The sequence below is a fragment of the Salvia miltiorrhiza genome, chromosome 5 (assembly GCF_028751815.1).
Source record: "Salvia miltiorrhiza cultivar Shanhuang (shh) chromosome 5, IMPLAD_Smil_shh, whole genome shotgun sequence".
Lineage (NCBI taxonomy): Eukaryota > Viridiplantae > Streptophyta > Magnoliopsida > Lamiales > Lamiaceae > Salvia > Salvia miltiorrhiza.
This window is the reverse complement of record NC_080391.1, coordinates 34934218-34954002: the sequence shown is the minus strand read 5'-3', so window position 1 is coordinate 34954002 and position 19785 is coordinate 34934218. Positions and strand designations below refer to the sequence as shown.

Below are 19785 nucleotides of genomic sequence, written 5' to 3'. Positions count from 1 at the left end.
TGAACATGTTTCACATGTTTGTTTTGTAAAATCTGTGTAGGTGCTCATGTTTCTCAGCGAAGTTACCCGGGTTTGTATCTACGACGTATAAGTCAGCTTTTAGACTCGAACAACATGGATAGATTTAGGAATTCTTGTTTTGGCCGTTTGTTAGATCTGGATTCTTGGAAATTCCAGGGGCAGTTGTTGTATTTGATGTACTCCTCCATCAATGTAGAGTCTTTTGTTATTAGAAGAATATCTTTTAGGCTCTGTGGGCTGGATGCAGAGCTCGGTCCCCTCGAATTTGGGGTAATGACAGGCCTTAGTTTCAAGGGATGGGAGGAGCCCCCGGCAACCTCTGAATTTTTTAAACGTCATTTCAAAGGGCAAACAAGAATGTTTTTTAACCAAATCTTGGATGCTTTTGAAAGTCATTGTTTTAAAAATAAAGGGGCAGATGTGGATTCCTTACGTTTTGCCTACGTAGTGGTTGTTTTTGGCATTTTATTGATTAGACATAACACTAGTAAAAAGATAGAGCTCTGGTTCATTCACTTAGTTGATGATGTAGACAAATTCACCTCCTATCCTTGGGGGTTGGTGGCATATGAAGGCCTCGTTATCCTTAGTCACAATGCCAAAGCCCGGCTGGATTATCATAGTCAAAGGCAGCTTCATCCAACATGTGACGCGGCCAGGCTTTGGTATGTCTTGCAAGTTTTTGCTTATGAGCTACATCCGAAGTTTGTGGATGTAAGCTGTGAGGTAGGGGTCAACATACGTGACCAGAGTCCTCGCTTGCTCCGATGGATCCCCTGTACAAAGACCCTGAAATTGAGCCCTATTTTACCTCTGCTCATGCTTTGGAATTGGTAAGCAACAAATTAATAGAGTTGATTATTTGTTGATTAATTTTTTAAGAATAGTTATTAATTATTGTTTTCATTTGAATGATAGGCACCGATGAATTTCACCCCATCCGAGAGGGTTTGGTGTGAAAACCATGGACTGTACCCCAACTACAGTTGCGAGGTGCCGAGTGCTGATTTGCTTGTCACCATCAAATACAAAGCCAACAATTCTTCCAAACCAAGATCACCCAAGGAACAACCACATCCAAAAGTGGATAAGTTAGTGCTTGGGAAAAGGAAGACCAGAGCGACACAGCGGGTGCTTGAAAGGCCCGAAGACGAGGAAGCATTTGAGCGGCTGATCGAGTTGGCAGACACCCAAACAACACAAAAGACTAAGGGGAAAAAGAGTACACCCCGAAAACATGTTCCACCTCATCAAGGACATGAAGTAGGGGCAGGCACTAGCAAGAGAGGTCAGACAAAGAAAAATGAAGAATGTGACACTCCTTCATATCCCACATACAACCAAATGGAAGAGGTAATGTATAAACCCCAAGTTTAATAGATTTTTATGGTTTTCAAAGTTAAATATAGGCTGAATTCTGCCTCTTTTTTGTGTATCTAATGTGTAGTTTCTGGTGATTGCATGATCAATGCAAGCCACCCTCACTTCTATGGACGACCGTCTCGGAAATGATAAATCGGCAAACGTTATCAATGCGGGAGTTCAAACCATAAAATCATAAACAAAAAAGCGAAAATGATTGATCGTGCAATCACCAGAAACTACACATTAGATACACAAAAAAGAGGCAGAATTCAACTTATATTTAACTTTGAAAACCATAAAAATCTATTAAACTTGGGGTTTATACATTACCTCTTCCATTTGGTCGTATGTGGGATATGAAGGAGTGTCACACTCTTCATTTTTCTTTGTCTAACCTCTCTTGTTAGTGCCTGCCCCTACTTCATGTCCTTGATGAGGTGGAACATGTTTTCGGGGTGTACTCTTTTTCCCCTTAGTCTTTTCTGTTGTTTGGGTGTCTGCCAACTCGATCAGCCGCTCAAATGCTTCCTCGTCTTCGGGCCTTTCAAGCACCCGCTGTGTAGCTCTGATCTTCCTTTTCCCAAGCACTAACTTATCCACTTTTGGATGTGGTTGTTCTTTGGGTGATCTTGGTTTGGAAGAATTGTTGATTTTGTATTTGATGGTGACAAGCAAATCATCACTCGGCACCTCGCAACTGTAGTTGGGGTACAATCCGTGGTTTTCACACCAAACCCTCTCGGATGGGGTGAAATTCATCGGTACCTATCATTCAAATGAAAACAATAATTAATAACCATTCTTAAAAAATTAATCAACTCTATTAATTTGTTACTTACCAATTCCGAAGCATGAGCAGGGGTAAAATAGGGCTCAATTTCAGGGTCTTTGTTCAGGGGATCCATCGGAGCAAGCGAGGACTCCGGTCACGTACGTTGACCCCTACCTCACAGCTTACATCCACAAACTTTGAATGTAGCTCATAAGCAAAAACTTGCAAGACATACCAAAGCCCGGCCGCGTCACATGTTGGACGAAGCTGCCTTTGACTATGATAATCCAGCCGGGCTTTGGCATTGTGACAAAGGATAACGAGTCATCCATATGCCACCAACCCCCAAGGATATGAGGTGAATTTGTCTACATCATCAACTAAGTGAATGAACCGGAGCTCTATCTTTTTACTAGTGTTATGTCTAATCAATAAAATGCCAAAAACAACCACTAAGTAGGCAAAACATAAGGAATCCACATCTGCCCCTTTATTTTTAATACAATGACTTTCAAAAGCATCCAAGATTTGGTTAAAAAACATTCTTGTTTGCCCTTTGAAATGACGTTTATAAAATTCAGAGGTTGTCGGGGGCTCCTCCCACCCCTTGAAACTAAGGCCTGTCATTACCCCAAATTCGAGGGGACCAAGCTCTACATCCAGCCCACAGAGCCTAAAAGATATTCTTCTAATAGCAAAAGACTCTACATTGATGGAGGAGTACATCAAATACAACAGCTGTCCCTGGAATTTCCAAGAATCCAGATCTAACAAACGGCCAAAACAAGAATTCCTAAATCTATCCATGTTGTTCGAGTCTAAAAGCTGGCTTATACGTCGTAGATACAAACCCGGGTAACTTCGCTGAGAAACATGAGCACCTACACAGATTTTACAAAACAAACATGTGAAACATGTTCACCTACCCCATGACAATTGATTTAAGTTAATTGCACCAACTCCAACAAATACTCTTTCAATACACCAAAGAAAACAGTTCATTAAACACACCCAACCAAAGAATTTGAGGATGTGGCTGGTTTGCAAACACTTCTACAAATTACATCTCATTTATTAATATCTGTAAAGATCTACTACATATAAAGATAAAAAAAAAAAAAAAAATCATCACCATTTTGGTCAAAAAATCACACAGATGTTTGGCAGATGGGATAAGCAGATTCAACCAAGGTAATAAAAAGGGTTTACCATCAACCTTGAATATAGCAAAAATCAATCAAAAAAGATAAACCCAAAAAAATATAATTAATACAATTAGTTCTAGTCATTCATTTCAGAGATAATTCAATGCAACACACTATTTAAAATTTCAACATATATTTGGTTTGACTCAAGAATGAGGGAAATTAATTCATTAATTATATATGATCAAGCATTGGCTTTATCTGCTTGATTGCATGAAACATTAATAGGAAACTAACTTTCATCCATATTTCTAGCCCTACCACCGTTGCTAAGGTTGGTTAATTAATTACTACAATCTTAACAAATATAAATTTAACTTATGATTTCAATAATTAAACATAAATTCTTGAAATAAGATATGATCAGTTTTAAACCGGATTATGTACAGAAGGGTGAAATGAAAGCACAACAAGGCCAAGAAGTTTTAGACATGGCTTAGATGGATTACACTTTGCCAAGAAGAAAACCGCCAAAATTGTGAGATATAAATTCCTCATTCAAGAACATATATATTACCTAGCTTCTTGTTCTTTTTTATTCCCCTTTCCCTTTTGTTTTCTAGTTAATACACCAAACCATAGACTATTCGTTATAAAAACATTTCATTTCGGCATATATGTGACATGGTTCGACAAACATATTTTCCCTTACCCAAACAAATAAATGCCATTTGTATTTGATGCTTTATTAGGAAAAAGGCCAAAAGGGGACCACTGCATTTCAAGAAAACGACAAGGAATCTAAAAGCCTCAAATGTGACAATTTTAAAACCATCACTTTCACAATTCAATAGAAAAAAGACTAATTGGGATATACAATTAATAAAACAGTGAAACCCTAAAATTCATACAAAATATCTTAGAATACTCCCCAAAACACAAACTACAACAATCATACAAGCACATACCAATACAAACAACAAACATCAACTGAAAAATTCAGCCCAAGCAATTTATAGCAAAACTAACACTAAATAGCTCAAACCTTGTTCCTCAGGAGCCTTTCTCGCTCTAGTTTTCTTCGTCATCTCAAACAAATGATCAAAACCTACCAACACAGTCATCGATCAATTCAGACATGCAATCAAAAAAGGGTTTACATTTTGAGATTCAGAGAAAATGCAACAAATATGTAAAATTAGTGTATTCTTATACTTGAGCCAAGAAAAGACATGAATTGTAGCCAATCATCACCAAAATTCCCCTAAATAGAAATTAAATTACAAGTTATTCCTACACCAATTCACATCTCCAAACCTTTAACAAGCAGTTTTCGATAAAATGCAGTCAAATATCTTAAAGGATGCTTCAAATACAACAATCTAAGCTCAGCATAATCTGTACGTTCTTCAACATTTTGTTTATATGACATTCAATAAAAAAATTTGGTCATAAATTAATTTTTCTCCTAAACCCCCAAAGTGAGGCACCGTCGGAACTCACCGTAAAAGAATAACTCACAAAAACGGAGCCTACTATGGGGACCCTAACAGGATTACGGCTACCTTCAACACGAATCACCGCGACAGCACAGACCCGGCAACAGCGAAGGCGAAAGAGCAAAGAGCGCGAACCTTTCTCTGGGCGACAGCGACGGCGAAAGACCACACACACACAGCTTACACCAGGGAACGGAAAACAATTCCGGCTACCTTGAACTCCAATGACGGCGAGAGCACAGACAGGATCACCGCGAAGGCGAAAGAGCGCGATGGTTTGTGTTGGGAGAAATTTTTGATGCGTGAAAGTGAATAGTCAAGACAAGCTTCTCTTTGAAGCTTTAGGATAGTGGGGGCCAGCCCAAAATTAAGAAATACTCACATAACAAAAATTAAATGATAAATACAGTATAAAAATTGAATTATACGTATTTGAATATTGAGTGGGACCCAAATTGGACCTTGGTTGAGTTAAAAGGGAGGAAAAACAAAAAGAAAATGAAAATGGATGAATCGCCACGTGTCGCGCATCGGGCACCTAGGTACATTGCACCTAGGTGCAAGATGGAAAAAACCCCTGCCCTACCTGCCTGCAACAGGGTCTCACCACCCTCTCACTTCCCCATCAGTTCAGCCATACCCAAGTACACCTAACAACTCAATCAGCCATTCTAGCCATCCCCTACACCCTTTAACGTCTCTGCCAGCAACCCCTCCTTTGTAAATCAAACTAGCCAGAAATTGTTGCATCCTCTTCATTCTTCACTTAAGGACTTCAAGAATAGCAGGGGGCCTCTAATTCATTTCTGCCAAATTCTCAAGGTAAGCTTGGCTTTAATGCTTCCACCTTCTTCCATGATTTCAGCTGCATCTATTGGAGAAACAACAACCATTAATTTGTCTAAGCTATTCCATTCCAGTTAACACCTCAACAGTTGAAGAAGAGAGAGAGAGAGATCATTTATTCAATACTCTGCCAAACTAAAAGGTAAACCTTGCCTTTAATTCTTCCATCTGTCCATGATTTCTCCCGCATTCATTGAGAGGAACCAATAATTGGGATTATTTCAGATTATCTCAGTTTACTCAATACCACAGCAACAGCCAACCAACACATTCTCAAGGTATTTATACTACCTCAGTTATCCAATCCAGTTCGCATTCATACCAACGAGCATAATCATGTTTTACCACTACATCAAACAGTCCATGTTATGTACAGCAATAGAAAGGCTTATGTGTATATTGCCACTGCACTCTAGAACACAAACCATGAGGACCTCACACATAGCACATGAATGGACGAACAAGGATAGCGATAGCATGCTCACTGACAGAGTGTTAAACCCTGTTTCTTTCTTGCTCATAGAAGCTTAAGCTTATCGATACTCAGACATGGTGGGAAGGAGACGAGTCAAGGATATAACTTAGCTTGATTGAGAGGGAGCGGGGCTACTGCCCTGCTCAGGAGTCAGGACATAACTTCAGTCGAGCCGAGACGACGACGTTCGAATGCTGCCTCGCCGGACTCCAGACTGAGCAACGGCGACGTACCCTCCTCCGACCGAACCCAACAACGACGTGGTCGACTCCGAAGAGGACAACAGCGACGATTCGTGAAAGGGAAGGACTCCGGCTCGGAGGAGAGAACGAGGCGACGCCGGCCTCGCCGATTCGCAGAAGACGCTGACTCGTCGGCCTCCACCAGCGGCGACGGCAATTCAGGCAGGGAAGAGCTAGGGCACGTTTCAAAGAAGGGAGAAATTTGGGGCTTTTCCCTCCGTCTTCTTCAGATATCGATTGAAGGAGTGTGACACCGTGATTGAAAGGAGGAGGTGCCGCTCGCCGGAATTACAGAGACGACGACGGCGGATTCAGGCGAAGAAGCTCGCCTTCATGTTCCGCGATTCCAGAAATCGAGAGAGTGAGAGAGGTCTGTTTGAGGGTTGTGCTCGGTGAACCAAAGGGAATGGGAGGCACCGGACTTAGGCGCCACTACAGCCGACGCCGGCCGGAGCAGGGACGGCGAAATTTCGAGAGGAATTTGAGGGAGAGAACAGCGTGTTTGAACTAGAGGGAGAGAGAAACCGAGTTTGTTGAGGGAGGAATTGGGCCTCATTTTTTATTTCCTTTGGGCCTTGTTTCAATTCTTTTTCTGCTATTTTACTTTTGTTGGGTCTTGCATGAATTATTTATTTGGGCCCAGCGAATTTATTTCACTTGGGCCATATTCTTTGTTCAATTGGGACCCTTTTATATAATCTAGGCCCAGACATTAATTCATTGGTTTGGGCCAGATTTAAATTAATTAGTTAAAGCCAATTGATTAATTCATTCATTGGGCTGTAATTATAACTAATTGAGCCCAAATTTAAATATTATATTGCTTGGACCTCCTCACTAATTATTTGAACTGATAATATTATTTTAATTTGAGCCACCCTTAATTAATTATTAGGTTGTCTTACGTTAAGCCTTTTAATTATTTGAACTTATAAAATTATTTGTTCCCTGTTTATTAAGCCCGATTAATTCTTACGAGGTTGTATAGGGAATAAGTCGAATTAGTTATTTCCTTTCTATCGACTACATATAGCGATATTTATTTATTTGGCGGGTTAGAACACCCTGATGTAAACGAATTATTTATAGTTAATTATTCGACCTCATAAGACGAAACCTAGTTGGTTTATTTATATGATCCAATAGCAAGGATTAATAGTAGAATTTCTCTGATTATCATTCAAAATATTAGCCGCCCATGCATAAGACATTCATGCATAGTCAATTTCTCATTCACATCGTTTGAGGATGTTACTCGAACAAATATCTTATTTCGTTCTCGCAATAAAGGTCAAGAGCGTGATTAATAACCAGTCAATGAGCTACTGTACCACGGAAAATTCCTATCAGGTGGTTTACCTTCATATATACATCAAATGATCTAAATGTGACATTTAAATAAGTTATTTCGTTACAAAATCTTTGAACTGGGAATTATTTTAACTATTGTCTTACCATAAATGTTTCAATTTTGGTATGATATCTATCTGCAATTATGTAATCGAATTTGGGTCCTGAGCAGTTGATAGCTATCCTGCCAGGACTAGTGCACAAGTGTGACCGTGAGTCATCGAGCGGGTTGGCCAGTCAGGTGTCCGTTGAGAGGTGGCCACCTCTCCGGCACGCAGTTCTAGATATGATAGATTACGAGATAACTTAGTCTGATTAGACGAACTTTAAGAATCACAAATAAATTTAGTAAGCTTGGGCCTATTTAGCTAAAACTCCCTTGATGTACTGTTTATGATGGTATGAAAATTTACAGTATCATGAAGCATGGTTATATTTATACTTAGGCATACGTGCCCACTGAGTACTTTTGTACTTAGCCTTGCATATATTTCTAAATGTGCAAGTTGAGCAGTGGCCGGTGGTAATGAAGTGACGAGCGGGATCATTTTTGTCTTAGATATATGTATTGACGAACTCTTGGGTTACATGTCTTCATACATGTAAACAGAACCCTTATTTCGTTGCGTACTCAGAAGTCTTATGTTATTTGGCTAAGTCGGAGTTATCCGAACTTACTAGTTATTTAAGCCACATGACTAAACATCCATTACATTACAAGTTCCCCCTTCACTCACAACGATTAAGTACGATCCTTCATTATTTATTTACCCCTTTCTATCCCCGCTTCTAATCTCCCTCCTTTAGTCACGATTTTTCCGGTTTAATTATCTTTAATTAAGTTCGGTCGTGACAAACGAGCAAGTGCTCCACAATTTCGCTCTCTTCCTGCGTGTCACTCAATAGAGAGCGCGCGTTGCCACGTGGATCGTCAAAACTCCGCCTTCCCGCTAGAGGATTGGCTGCTCGTGCCCTACACGCACCAGAATCTGACGTGGACGCAACACACCTTCAACGAGAAGATCGAAACGCACCGAGATGAAGCTGCTCGATTTTCCCAAATCAGATATCGTAGCGGCGGCGTTTGAATATTCAATCCACTAGGAGGACACATGGATGCCAGCGCGTTAAAAAATGGACACGTATGTAAAATCCCAAAATTAACCTCGTCGGTAATTGGCCGGGATATCTAAATCAGGTTAAATTAATAGTGTAGTGATTTACATGACACACTTTGAAGTATGGTACCCAAACCATAATTCGATTTTAGTTTAGTAATTTACGCATCATTAACCATTTTTATTTTTAAGTATAATTTGTTTTGCATACATATGTGAGTTGGTACAAAATAGGTCATTCTTTTTAGACAAAAGTGATTGAATCTTCAATTTAGAAAAGATTCTCTCCCACCAACTTTACCAACCTAACATTAGTTTCTCCATCCCACCAACCTTGTTAATTTATGTTGGTTTTATTAATTTCCGCCCAACAACTATCTTATGCCACCCTCACTCCTTCATTTTTCCGCCACACTTATTCACTCTTTCTTCTGCCAACCTCACTTCCTCTTTCTTTTGGCCATCACTACTCTCTATTTTTCACAGGAAAATATTCTCCCGCGAAAATATATCCAAAGCCGAAGAGGTTAGCCCTTTTCTTCTTCGGTGTTATTTTTTTTCAATTTTTTGTGTTAAAATTTCGCCAAGCAGAATTGTTATTAAGATGGGCGAAAGTTTGTTTTATATGGGTGAAAATTTGTTGAAATGGATGGAAATTCGTTTAATATTAGTGGAAATTTGTTGAAATTTCACTGTTCAACACCCCTAGCGGCGACACACGAGGATAGAAAGAATAAGGTAAAAGATAATGAATTTATTGTTGTTGTCGCACTTTGTCTTTTTCTGAAATGAAAGATTGTGGTCGGGGATTTTGTTGTATGCATATAAGATTGAGGAAAATCACCACTCATATGGTGGAAATGTGAGAGATGGTATTTATGTTTAGAGCTTTCAATAATTGATCACTACAAATACTATAAATATTGTTGTTGGCATTTGATTCAGTGGCCTTTAGCGACGTTGCACGAGGAGCGAGTGAACGAGGAAAGAAAAATTGAATTTATTATTGTTATTGCATTCATCTTTAATTTGAAATGAAGGGTACTAATCGAAGCAATCAATTAGAGATTAGGGACAATGTCATAAATGGAGTGTTTTCATGTATCATTTTGATTCATAACACTTAGATTGTATAGAACAAGAATAATCTTATATATTATACTCTCTCCGTTCCACCTCACTTGGTCTAGTTCTTTTCGACACGGTTATTAAATAGAGTAAGATTGTAGTGTAAAATAAAGTAAATTATGTGGGCCAATATTTATTGTAGTGCAAATTTATTACTAAAAAAGGAAACATGCCAAGTCGGATGTGACAGTCCGAAAAAAGAAACTATGTCAAGTGAAGTGGGACAGAGGGAATATCTTTTTTTCTTTTTTCTAATATATCTTTTATTTTACATTTAGATCATTATTATCAGCGATCATCCCAAAATAAAAATTATAACTACCTCACAAAATAAAATGTACTCTTCTGTCCCATTATTTTTTGGCATAGAAATTAAAGAAAGCGTAATTAGTAGATAAGGTCAGTTGGTGGAGAAAGTAAAAAATATATTGAGATTTGTAAAAGTAGTTATAGAGAGTAAGTGGTGAATTCAATAATTAATTTATATAAAAAAAAAAACATTTATAATGAGATCTCATTATGAAAAATGAGATACTCCCTCGATCTCACAAAAACATGAACATTTTTTCATTTTGAGACGTATTACAAAAACATGAACATTTCCATTTTAGTACATTACCTTTTTTATCTTTTATCCCTCCTTTTCATACTTATTCACAAAAAAATCATCATGGTCCACCAATATTTGTGGTCCACCAATATTTGTCCCTAATTAATTCATTATTCTCACAATACTTTTTAAAGTGGGATCTATTTTCTACTCACAATAATTTTCAATTAATATTTTTAAAAGTTTATATCACTCCCTGCTGAAATAAGATTTTATTAAAAAGAAAAGGAACAACAACGGAAAACAAAAAACCCTTGAAAGCACAAAACTGCAGACTAAGGGCCGAGCCTCGTTAAAACCTCAAACAGCTGAGGAAAAAGAGTACTCGTCAAGGACCAAGGTTGACGGAGCTGAGATAGGAGGTCTCAAGGATTCCGGCCGAACCATTACCCTTAGGCCTCCCGGCTCACAACCGATCCAGAACAAAGAGTAAAAACCAAAAAATCAAGCGAAACGAGTAAAATAGGGAATAGAAACATCCTCCTTGACAAAATCATTTAAACCAGCAATTGCATGAGGCCAAAAACCCTCCTCCCTAGCTTGAGAAGCCAAAAAATCCGCCGATCTGTTGCCCTCACAAAAAATGTGAGAAATGCGCCACGTGAAAGTGTGGAGTTTGGAGAGAGCAAGCTGCCACCGAGGCTTGAATCTCCAAGGAACCGTCTCAGAGAGCGACTGAAGAAGCTGAACCACGTAAGAAGAATCCGACTCAAACCAAACTCTGTCCCATTTGGCACGATGCACAGATTCAATCGCAATAATAATAGCTAAAAGCTCTGCTTCGAACGCAACCCCCTGGCCGCCTGAAAAATGATAACAACCATTGAACGTCATTGAACGCAACCCCCCGCATGAATCATCCCTTCACGAACCGAACCATCAGTATTAACTTTAATCCAAGACGGCGGGGGAAGGTGCCAAGCAACGTAAAGATAGGAGATAGGCTTCCTGGGTTGTCCAGCGATGGAAAGATTCTTAAGGATGAGGAGATCAGAAACCGAGTTGGCCATAGGGCCAAGGACGAAATTGTTGGCAGCTTCACAAAGAAAAACCCGGACCTGCTTGATAATCAAGTGGCGCGAAGGTGCTAAATTTTTGTGTATAACGTTGTTGCGGTGAGACCAGAGACTCCAGAGAAGAGAGACCACCCCAACTTTCCACAAATTGCCAACTTGTTTGCTGTTCTTCTGGTGGATAGAGAAGCGAATCATGCTGCCCACGTCCAACGGCAAAGGTTGCTCAATCAAAAACCAACGAAAGACATCCGCCCAAATAGAAGCCTAGAAGGAGCAGTTCAACAGAATGTGATCCATCGTCTCTTCCGCTGCCGAGCATAAAGGGCAGCGGTTAGGCCCCTGAATACCAAGGAGGCAATTCATATCAAAGGTAGGAGCTTGCCAACAATAGTGCGCCAGACAAAGAGAGATCGCCGAGCGGGGATAAAAGGGGCCCAAATCCAGGAGCCCCAGTCGACCTTAGGGAATTGAGGTCGTATGTGAGCAAAGGCCGAAGCAGCAGTAATGTTCCCGAAACCCGAGTGTATCCAGGATTTGTCGTCCGCCAATCCAGGAATGGGGGTAGATATGATGTCGAGAGCAATGCGCGGAAAAGACTGCACAAAACTAGAAGTGAGGTGCCACTTATTATCAAAGTAGTAGTCTGAAATCTTCTGAGAGAAATAGGGGGTCATGAATTCCGGAATATGAAGTTTGTCGATCAGCCGATACCCGAGCCAATTATCTTTCCAAAAATAAATCGTATCTCCAGTGCCAATCGTGCAGAAGGTATCCGAAACAATCTCCCGAATCATCCGTCTAACACCAGTCCAAATCGACGAACTCGCCCACTGGGAAGCCCAATCCATGGTCTGAGTGAGATATTTCTGACGAAGCAGCCGATAGCCGAAGCTGTTCATGTTCATAATATACCAACCCAGCCGAAACATGAAACTATTATTGATGTCAGAGAAAGCTTTGACTCCAATGCCGCCATGTTCTTTCAGAGCACGAACTCTGTTCCAACTCACAGAAAAAGAAGATTTCTTCAGAGTACTCCCAGTCCAGATGAACGATCTACAAGCTCTGTCAAGAGCATGCAAAAGTTTTGCCGGCCATTTATAAACGAGCATGCTATGTACCGCAGCACTGTTGATAACAGAAGAAACTAAGCAGAGCCTGCCCGCCATAGAGAGTTGACCACCTTGCCACCTAGGGAAATGGGCCAGAATCCGATCATAGATAGGTCGAAGCTTAGCAGAAGAAGCTCGACCCGAGAAAATAGGCACTCCCAAGTATGTGAAAGGCATGGAGCCAATGTTGAAGTCCAAAATTAGTTGAATCCGAGACCTTCGCCCAGGAGACACCCCTTTCCCGAAGTAAAGAGTAGACTTATGCTTGTTGCAATATTGTCCAGAGACCGTGGCATAGAGCTGAAGAATCGAGTCTATCATAATGCAATTACGCTTGGAGGCCTGACAGAACAGGAGCACATCGTCAGCGTAAAGAAGATGAGAAGGGAAACTCAAAGATCTCGAGAAACGCATGCCGGCGATTAAACCCCGATTAGCAGCATCCAGAAAAATACGGCTAAGAACATCTTCCGCCAAGGCAAAAAGAATGGGAGACAAAGGATCTCCTTGTCTTACCCCCCGACCGCATTCGAAATAGCCATAGAGAGCACCATTAAACCGAATAGAGATGCGAGTCGAGCTGAGAATAGTTTTGATCCAAGAGCAGAAAATATTGGGGAAGCCAAACTCTTGAAGCACGAACAGAAGAAAATCCCATCTAAGCGTATCAAAGGCCTTATGAATGTCGACTTTAAGAGCCATGTTTTTGCCGTGTAAAGACCTCTCCATGCAGTTCGCCCCTTCCGAGGCAAGAGTGATACACTCATGAATAGAACGTCCGGAAATAAAGCCAAATTGATTGTCGGAAACGATGGTGGCAGCAGCAGCATTCAGCCGGATCGCCAGAATCTTGGCAATAACTTTGAAAAAGAAATTGCCAAGAACGATGGGCCGATAATCAGAGATAACCTTGGCATCAACTTTCTTGGGAAGAAGGCTCAGAGTATTGGAATTGAGACCCGAAGGGAGATAATGATGAGTGAAGAATCTTCTGATGGCGGAAGTGAAATCATACTCAATAATGTCCCAAGCGGAACGATAGAAAGTACCGCCAAAGCCATCCGGGCCGGGAGCGCTATCTTTGTCCATAGCAAAGACCACCGCTTTGATCTCCGTCGCCGTCGGACAAGTAACCAAAGCCGACTTCTGATCCAAAGTGAGGCTATTGGTGATATAATTAGTAATCCACGAAAGATCGCCCCCAGTATTGGAATCCGCCGCAAAAAGAGATTTATAAAAGTTTTCCACATGAGACGCCAAAGTAGTATGATCTTCAACCAGGACGTCGTTAATCTCAAGATGCTTGATAGTATGGCTAGCGCGCTTCATTCTCACCATGTTATGATAAAACTGAGTATTTCGATCTCCATCCTGGAGCTATCGAATTCTACTTTTCTGGCGAAGCAGGTCCTCTGGCCGAGAGAGCATGACCGAGATAGAGGCTTCAAGCTCAACTTCTTGATCAAAGAGCACCTCAGAATAGCCAACATTATCGATATGTGCCTGAAGAGAAGAGAGCTTATTATAGAGCTCCTCAAGCGAAGTGTTGAAGTTCCCAAAAGTGGATTTATTCCAAATTTTGAGATCCTTCCTCAAACGTTTCAACTTGTGCATCATACGCACCATGGGGCAGTTCGAATCAACAACAGGAGCCCAAGAACGCTGAACCATTGGAATAAAATCAGAGTGAGAACTCCACATGTTCAGGAAACGAAAAGGACGAGCGCCAGAGGTATTAGGAGGAGTGGAACATTTAAGCAAAATAGGAGCATGGTCTGAGCCAAGACGAGGCAAAACCAGGCTCTCAGCAGAGTGCCATTGCGCAGCAAAATCCTCGGAGAAAAGCGTGCGGTCCAACACCGACTCAGTAGTCATAGGAAATTTATGCCTGTCCGTCCAAGTAAAAAAAGGCCCAGAGGTGAGAGCTTGAATGAGAGTATGACGATCAATGAAAGCTTGAAAATCTCTACAGGAAACACGAATGGGAAACCGGCGTCCACGCCGCTCATGAGCTCCAAGCACAGCGTTAAAGTCCTCAAGAATCACCATTTGAGGTACCATACAAGAAGAGATATCATCCCAAAGAATCCTGCGAGTGATATAATTACAACTCCCGTGAACAATAGCCACTCTGAAAGAATAGCTAGAAAACAAGATGTCAAAAATAACCATCTGCTCCGTGGACATAATCAACGAGCAGGTAACCCCAGTGGCGATGAGAATCCAGATGTTGGAAGCATGAGGGGCGCAATCATTTTGATGGAAAGGAGTCAAATTGATAGAGTTCCAGAAGGAGGCCGGAATATGAAGAAAGTTAGTCTTAGGCTCAATAATGCCCAGAATAATAGGATGATGAACATGACAGTAACTGTGAAGCAAATTACGTGCCGTGTCCGTCATACCACGAATATTCCAAGAGAGAATATTCATTGAGACAGGTGGATATTTTCGTCCTCCTCCTGAGGATCATAATCATCATCCACCATATCACCTCATTTCCGTGAAGAAGCGGTGTCCATACTTTTACCAGCAGCAGAAGAAGTTTGAGAGATAAGGAACTCTGATATTTGGACGCCTTTATCCACCGCTTCCTTAACCAAAGAGTTAAACTCCGTCGTGGTCCCCTGAAGTTGTCCTACCTGATCCCCAATAGGAGCGGCCTGATTGTGTCGTAGACGATCTTTGATAGTCGAAGTAGCCGTGCGCACCAACTGTTCGACAGTTTGCTTAGGCGGCCTACCCCACCCCCGTTTGATTGGCACGGCTTCAATAATCTCATTTGTAGTACGATTAATGGCACCAACTGTTCGACAGTTTGTCTCTTGTTCTGGCCTTTCACTAGCACTATCAGCCTTTTGATTTTGAGTTAATGTTGTTTCTAAAATCTGCACTTTCGTCATGTTTCCCAAGGCCACCTCCTTATCAGCAAAAGTACCCGTCTCAGTGCTCTTGTTATTAATTTCATCTTCGGGTATTATAAGTGGTACGGTGTTCGAATCAGGAACGGGTCTGCACGCAGCTGCAAGCAAATCAGGTCCGGACAAACCTTCTTTACGCTGGGGCAAAATCTGTGCCCCATCTGTCTGACGAAACTCCTCAGCGGGAGTGTGATTAATATGTTCCGAAGCGCTGATAATGGAAGTCTTCTCCTTCTCAATAAGAGGCTCCTGGTTGACGTCCTCATCTCCGGAAGGCTCTTGAGATAAAGCATCGAAAGAATTACTGATAGGAATCTCTTTATTTTTCTGCCATTCTTTCCCCATAGTTTTGTTGTGAATGGTCTTGAGAGAAGGTTGATCCGAGCTTGTAGGATTCGTGATGTCAGTGTTGTTGTCCTGCTGTTTCTTGCGGCGACATTGAGCAATGTTATGACCTGCAAGTTTGCAAAAGCCACAAAAATGCGGCAAATTTTCATAAACGAATTCAACCTCGAACGAGCGCGTCCCCTTATCCACTGTGAGAGTTTCGGGAATAGGCTTAGAGACATCCATGTCGACAAGAACACGAGCAAAGTGACCCACTTGCCCAGAAAACGCAAAACCATCAAGTTTAATAGGAAGACCGACATATCTGGCGATGGCGATTATCACTTTCGGATGCCAGTATTCGTGAGGAAGATAATAGATTCTCAGCCAGACTTGGGAGAGAGCAGATGATTCTTTGTATGGGTCAAAATCCGGAACCCATTCCCCGATTCGAATAATACCTTTGCTCAATTTCCAAGTAGCCCTAGATTTTGCCGTAGCAAGCTCAGATTCATTCGCGAAAATTATCGAAAAGAAACCTTTCCCTAGTGGCACCACACGGATCGCATCCGAGGCTTTCCATAAAGCCATGAGTTCTTGTTTAATGTCAGAAGCAAATCTGGGGGCGTCTCCCTTATTCAGCAAAAGCCTGGCGTGAACAGCGAACTCAAACTCCTTGAGTTTACTTTGATACAAGGCTTCAGGAATCCGAAGAATAGATTTGTTGCCAATGTTTACCGGGTGAAGAGCGTTGAAGTCATGTGCAAAAACATCTGCTGGTTTGGGAACTGAACGCTGGACCGTTCGCGCAAAAGAGAGTTTGTTCATTTTCGCCTCAGCGCTAGGGCTAGATATTCCATGCAGTGTCGAGTTGACAAGAGCCTCGGAATGACTCTTGCTGTTCTCAGAAGCGGTTTTGAGAGTGGAACTTGAGGGAACATCCGAGGGCCGAGTTTGGTTCTTACCGGAAGAAGCAGGCAAAGGCCTGACAAAGTTGTTGGAGATCGGAGGAAAATCGGAAGCCATGGAAGCAGTCGGGGGGATCACGCGGCGGCGAGAGAGGAGCTAGGGTTTATCATCTTTTCTTCAAAGACAAGTGTTTTAGTGGAAAGACGATAAATCAAAAGTTTATATAACTCCCAATTATTCATATTTTTATGAAACCGAGAGAGTATTTGTAATTAGGGCTGTAAACGAGCCGAGCCGAGCCGAATACAAACAGGCTCGAGCTCGGCTCGTTTAAATATTCGGGTGTTCGAGCTCGGCTCGAGCTCGATTCGAGCTTTTATCTTGTTGATCAAGCTCGGCTCGTAATCCACTTACCAAGCTCGAGCTCGGTTCGAACTCGGCTCGGGTGATGCTCGATAATGTCGAATTCGAGCTTGAGTTCGAGCTCGGCTCGTTAGATGTTTGTATATGTGATATTCGAGCTCGAATTCCTTATAAATTTGGGAAAAACTTCTTAATTAATGTTACTCGAGCTCGAGTTCGATTCGTTTAAAGCTCGTACAATAGCTCGATTGAAGGCTCGACTGAAGGTTCGTGAACAGGCTCGCAAACATGTTCGCGAACAATTGAGTCCGAACATGTTCGCGAGCTCAACGAGCCGAGTACTATCAGGCTCGAGCTCGGCTCGATAAAAATTTCGAGCTCGAAATCAGGCTCGAGCTCAGCTCGTTTACTATCGAATCGAGCTCCGAACGATCTTTTTTCGAGCCGAATCTCAAATAGCTTGCGAGTAGCTCTGTTCATTTACAGCCCTATTTGTAATGCATGCTCAAATAGTACCAACGATAAAGAAGCTCTTGGCTTAGGGTATCCTGCGGATAGTAAAGCAAGAATGCGGCTAAAATCCAAAATTTGAAAAGCAAATACTCGGCGCACATAAAATTCTATAAAAGTTATTCATATTCTTATTAGGCGATTAAAATCCTCGTCACCAATCAGCTCCAAATCCTGCCATCCATTTGGATGCTTATCAACGGTCACAATTGACGATCCGCTTAATGCAAAATGATTGGCTCCTGTGCACACCGCCATTGCTATATAACCTACTCACTAACCGCAAATTCACCATAAATTTGCCAATTCTCTTTTCTCCTCTGCCTCCGCTCGGGCAAAATTCTTTTCTCGTAATTCTCTTCAAAGCTTTCAGAAATTGAAATGGCGGGTCGGGGCAAGACATTAGGTTCCGGGGCGGCCAAGAAGGCCACATCTCGAAGCAGCAAGGCCGGGCTTCAGTTTCCCGTCGGTCGTATCGCCCGTTTTCTTAAGGCCGGAAAATATGCGGAACGAGTCGGCGCCGGTGCTCCAGTCTACCTCGCCGCCGTCCTCGAGTACCTTGCCGCTGAGGTGATAATCTTCAATTTTCGTTTTCCCCACTAATTTCGAATCTAGGGTTGTGAATTTTGGTTTATCTTAATTACTTTGTTTTTTTTCAATTGTTGGCCGACTTACTGTCCTGGTGATTTAGCACTTAAATTGATTAATTTGGTTTAAAATTTGGCTTCTAGTTCCTCGATTTCATGATTTTCCTTTTTTTGCGATTTTCCAATGTGAACAATTTTTTCCGATTTCTGGCACTCCCAAAATTTAGGGTTTGAATCACTGTCGCTAAAAAAACAGTGACTAATTTGTCATCGATTTCAGGTTCTGGAATTGGCCGGCAACGCCGCCAGGGATAACAAGAAGACTAGAATTGTTCCCCGGCACATTCAGCTCGCTGTGAGGAACGATGAGGAGCTGAGCAAGCTTCTTGGAGATGTTACGATTGCCAATGGCGGTGTTATGCCCAACATTCACAATCTTCTGCTCCCGAAGAAGACAGGGTCGTCGAAGCCATCTGCCGCTGACGAGGATTAGACGAGTGATGCGTAGGAATTCCGCTTTTAGTTCTACAGTTGAATGTGTTTGTTTTGTGTTAGGTGCAGTTGGTAGGGAGGGAACTGAGCTTGTTAATGTTACGTTCAGTCTTTGTAAATGAATGACTGGATGCCCTCGTTTTCTTGTCTAGTTAATATTAATCAACAAACAGCTACATTCTTGAGCGCTTTATGACATGGAAGAATTTAAATTTGCTAATCCATTTTCTTAGCTTGTTATTTCCCCACCGGAAATTGAGCTCAGATATTATCTTGTAGGATTCGTTTTCTATCTACACTATTGTTGTTTGCTGATGCATTTAATTTTTATTTTCGAAACACCGGGGGTATTGATTTCTTTTGGATTTTGATTCTTTAAATTATTTGATTTAAGCGTACAGTTAATGCTCGTTCAATAATTCTAGTTGTAATCTTTTGCAATTTTCGTCCTTTTATAATAAATATGATCTTTTATTTTAAAATATTATATTTACAAAAATTTCATTTTAGAAAGTATTACTTAGGGCTGGGAATTTCGGGTTCGGATAATCGGGTACCCGATACCTGACCCGAAAAAATCGAGCGATACCCGATTTTTTCGGGATTGGGTAGTTCGGGGACAAAATAATCGGGTATAGGGTATACCCGAATTACCCGATTATTTTTAATTAAATTACATATGAAAATATGAAATCTAAAACTAAAAAACGCCCAGCCCTAGCTAAATCCCTCCCGCGGCCCCGCCCCCTGTTTTCAATTCATCCCTCCCAAATCCCAATTCCCACCCAAACTGAACTGTGAAGAACTCCCAGCCCTAGTCACGGTCTCGGCTCTCACGTCCAGCCCCGGCCGGCCGCCCCACTCGCCGTCGCCCCTCGCCCCTTTCGGCCCTTTCCCATTTGAAATTGAAGTCCCAAATTCCCAATCTCGGTCTCCCGTCTCTGATGAGTCGGCGCCCCTCGCCGCCCGTCATCGCCCAG

General features: G+C 41.6%; 3 protein-coding genes across 3 annotated transcripts; 2 read left to right on the top strand and 1 right to left on the bottom strand.

The window, feature by feature from the left end:
• The first annotated feature begins 655 nt into the window (after positions 1-655).
• LOC130986977 (uncharacterized) lies at positions 656-1587 on the top strand. The gene is made up of 2 exons (XM_057910528.1): positions 656-1374; positions 1469-1587. Exons 1-2 carry the CDS (start codon positions 946-948, stop codon positions 1484-1486), a joined length of 447 nt encoding a protein of 148 aa, XP_057766511.1. The 5' UTR covers positions 656-945; the 3' UTR covers positions 1487-1587.
• A 170-nt stretch (positions 1588-1757) lies between these two features.
• LOC130986979 (uncharacterized) lies at positions 1758-3283 on the bottom strand. Its single transcript, XM_057910529.1, has 2 exons — positions 2226-3283; positions 1758-2151 (listed from the first exon to the last, which is right to left on the bottom strand). Exons 1-2 carry the CDS (start codon positions 2289-2291, stop codon positions 1777-1779), a joined length of 441 nt encoding a protein of 146 aa, XP_057766512.1. The 5' UTR covers positions 2292-3283; the 3' UTR covers positions 1758-1776.
• A 13537-nt stretch (positions 3284-16820) lies between these two features.
• LOC130986976 (probable histone H2A.1) lies at positions 16821-19025 on the top strand. Its single transcript, XM_057910526.1, has 2 exons — positions 16821-18296; positions 18594-19025. Exons 1-2 carry the CDS (start codon positions 18108-18110, stop codon positions 18804-18806), a joined length of 402 nt encoding a protein of 133 aa, XP_057766509.1. The 5' UTR covers positions 16821-18107; the 3' UTR covers positions 18807-19025.
• The last annotated feature ends 760 nt before the right edge of the window (positions 19026-19785 follow it).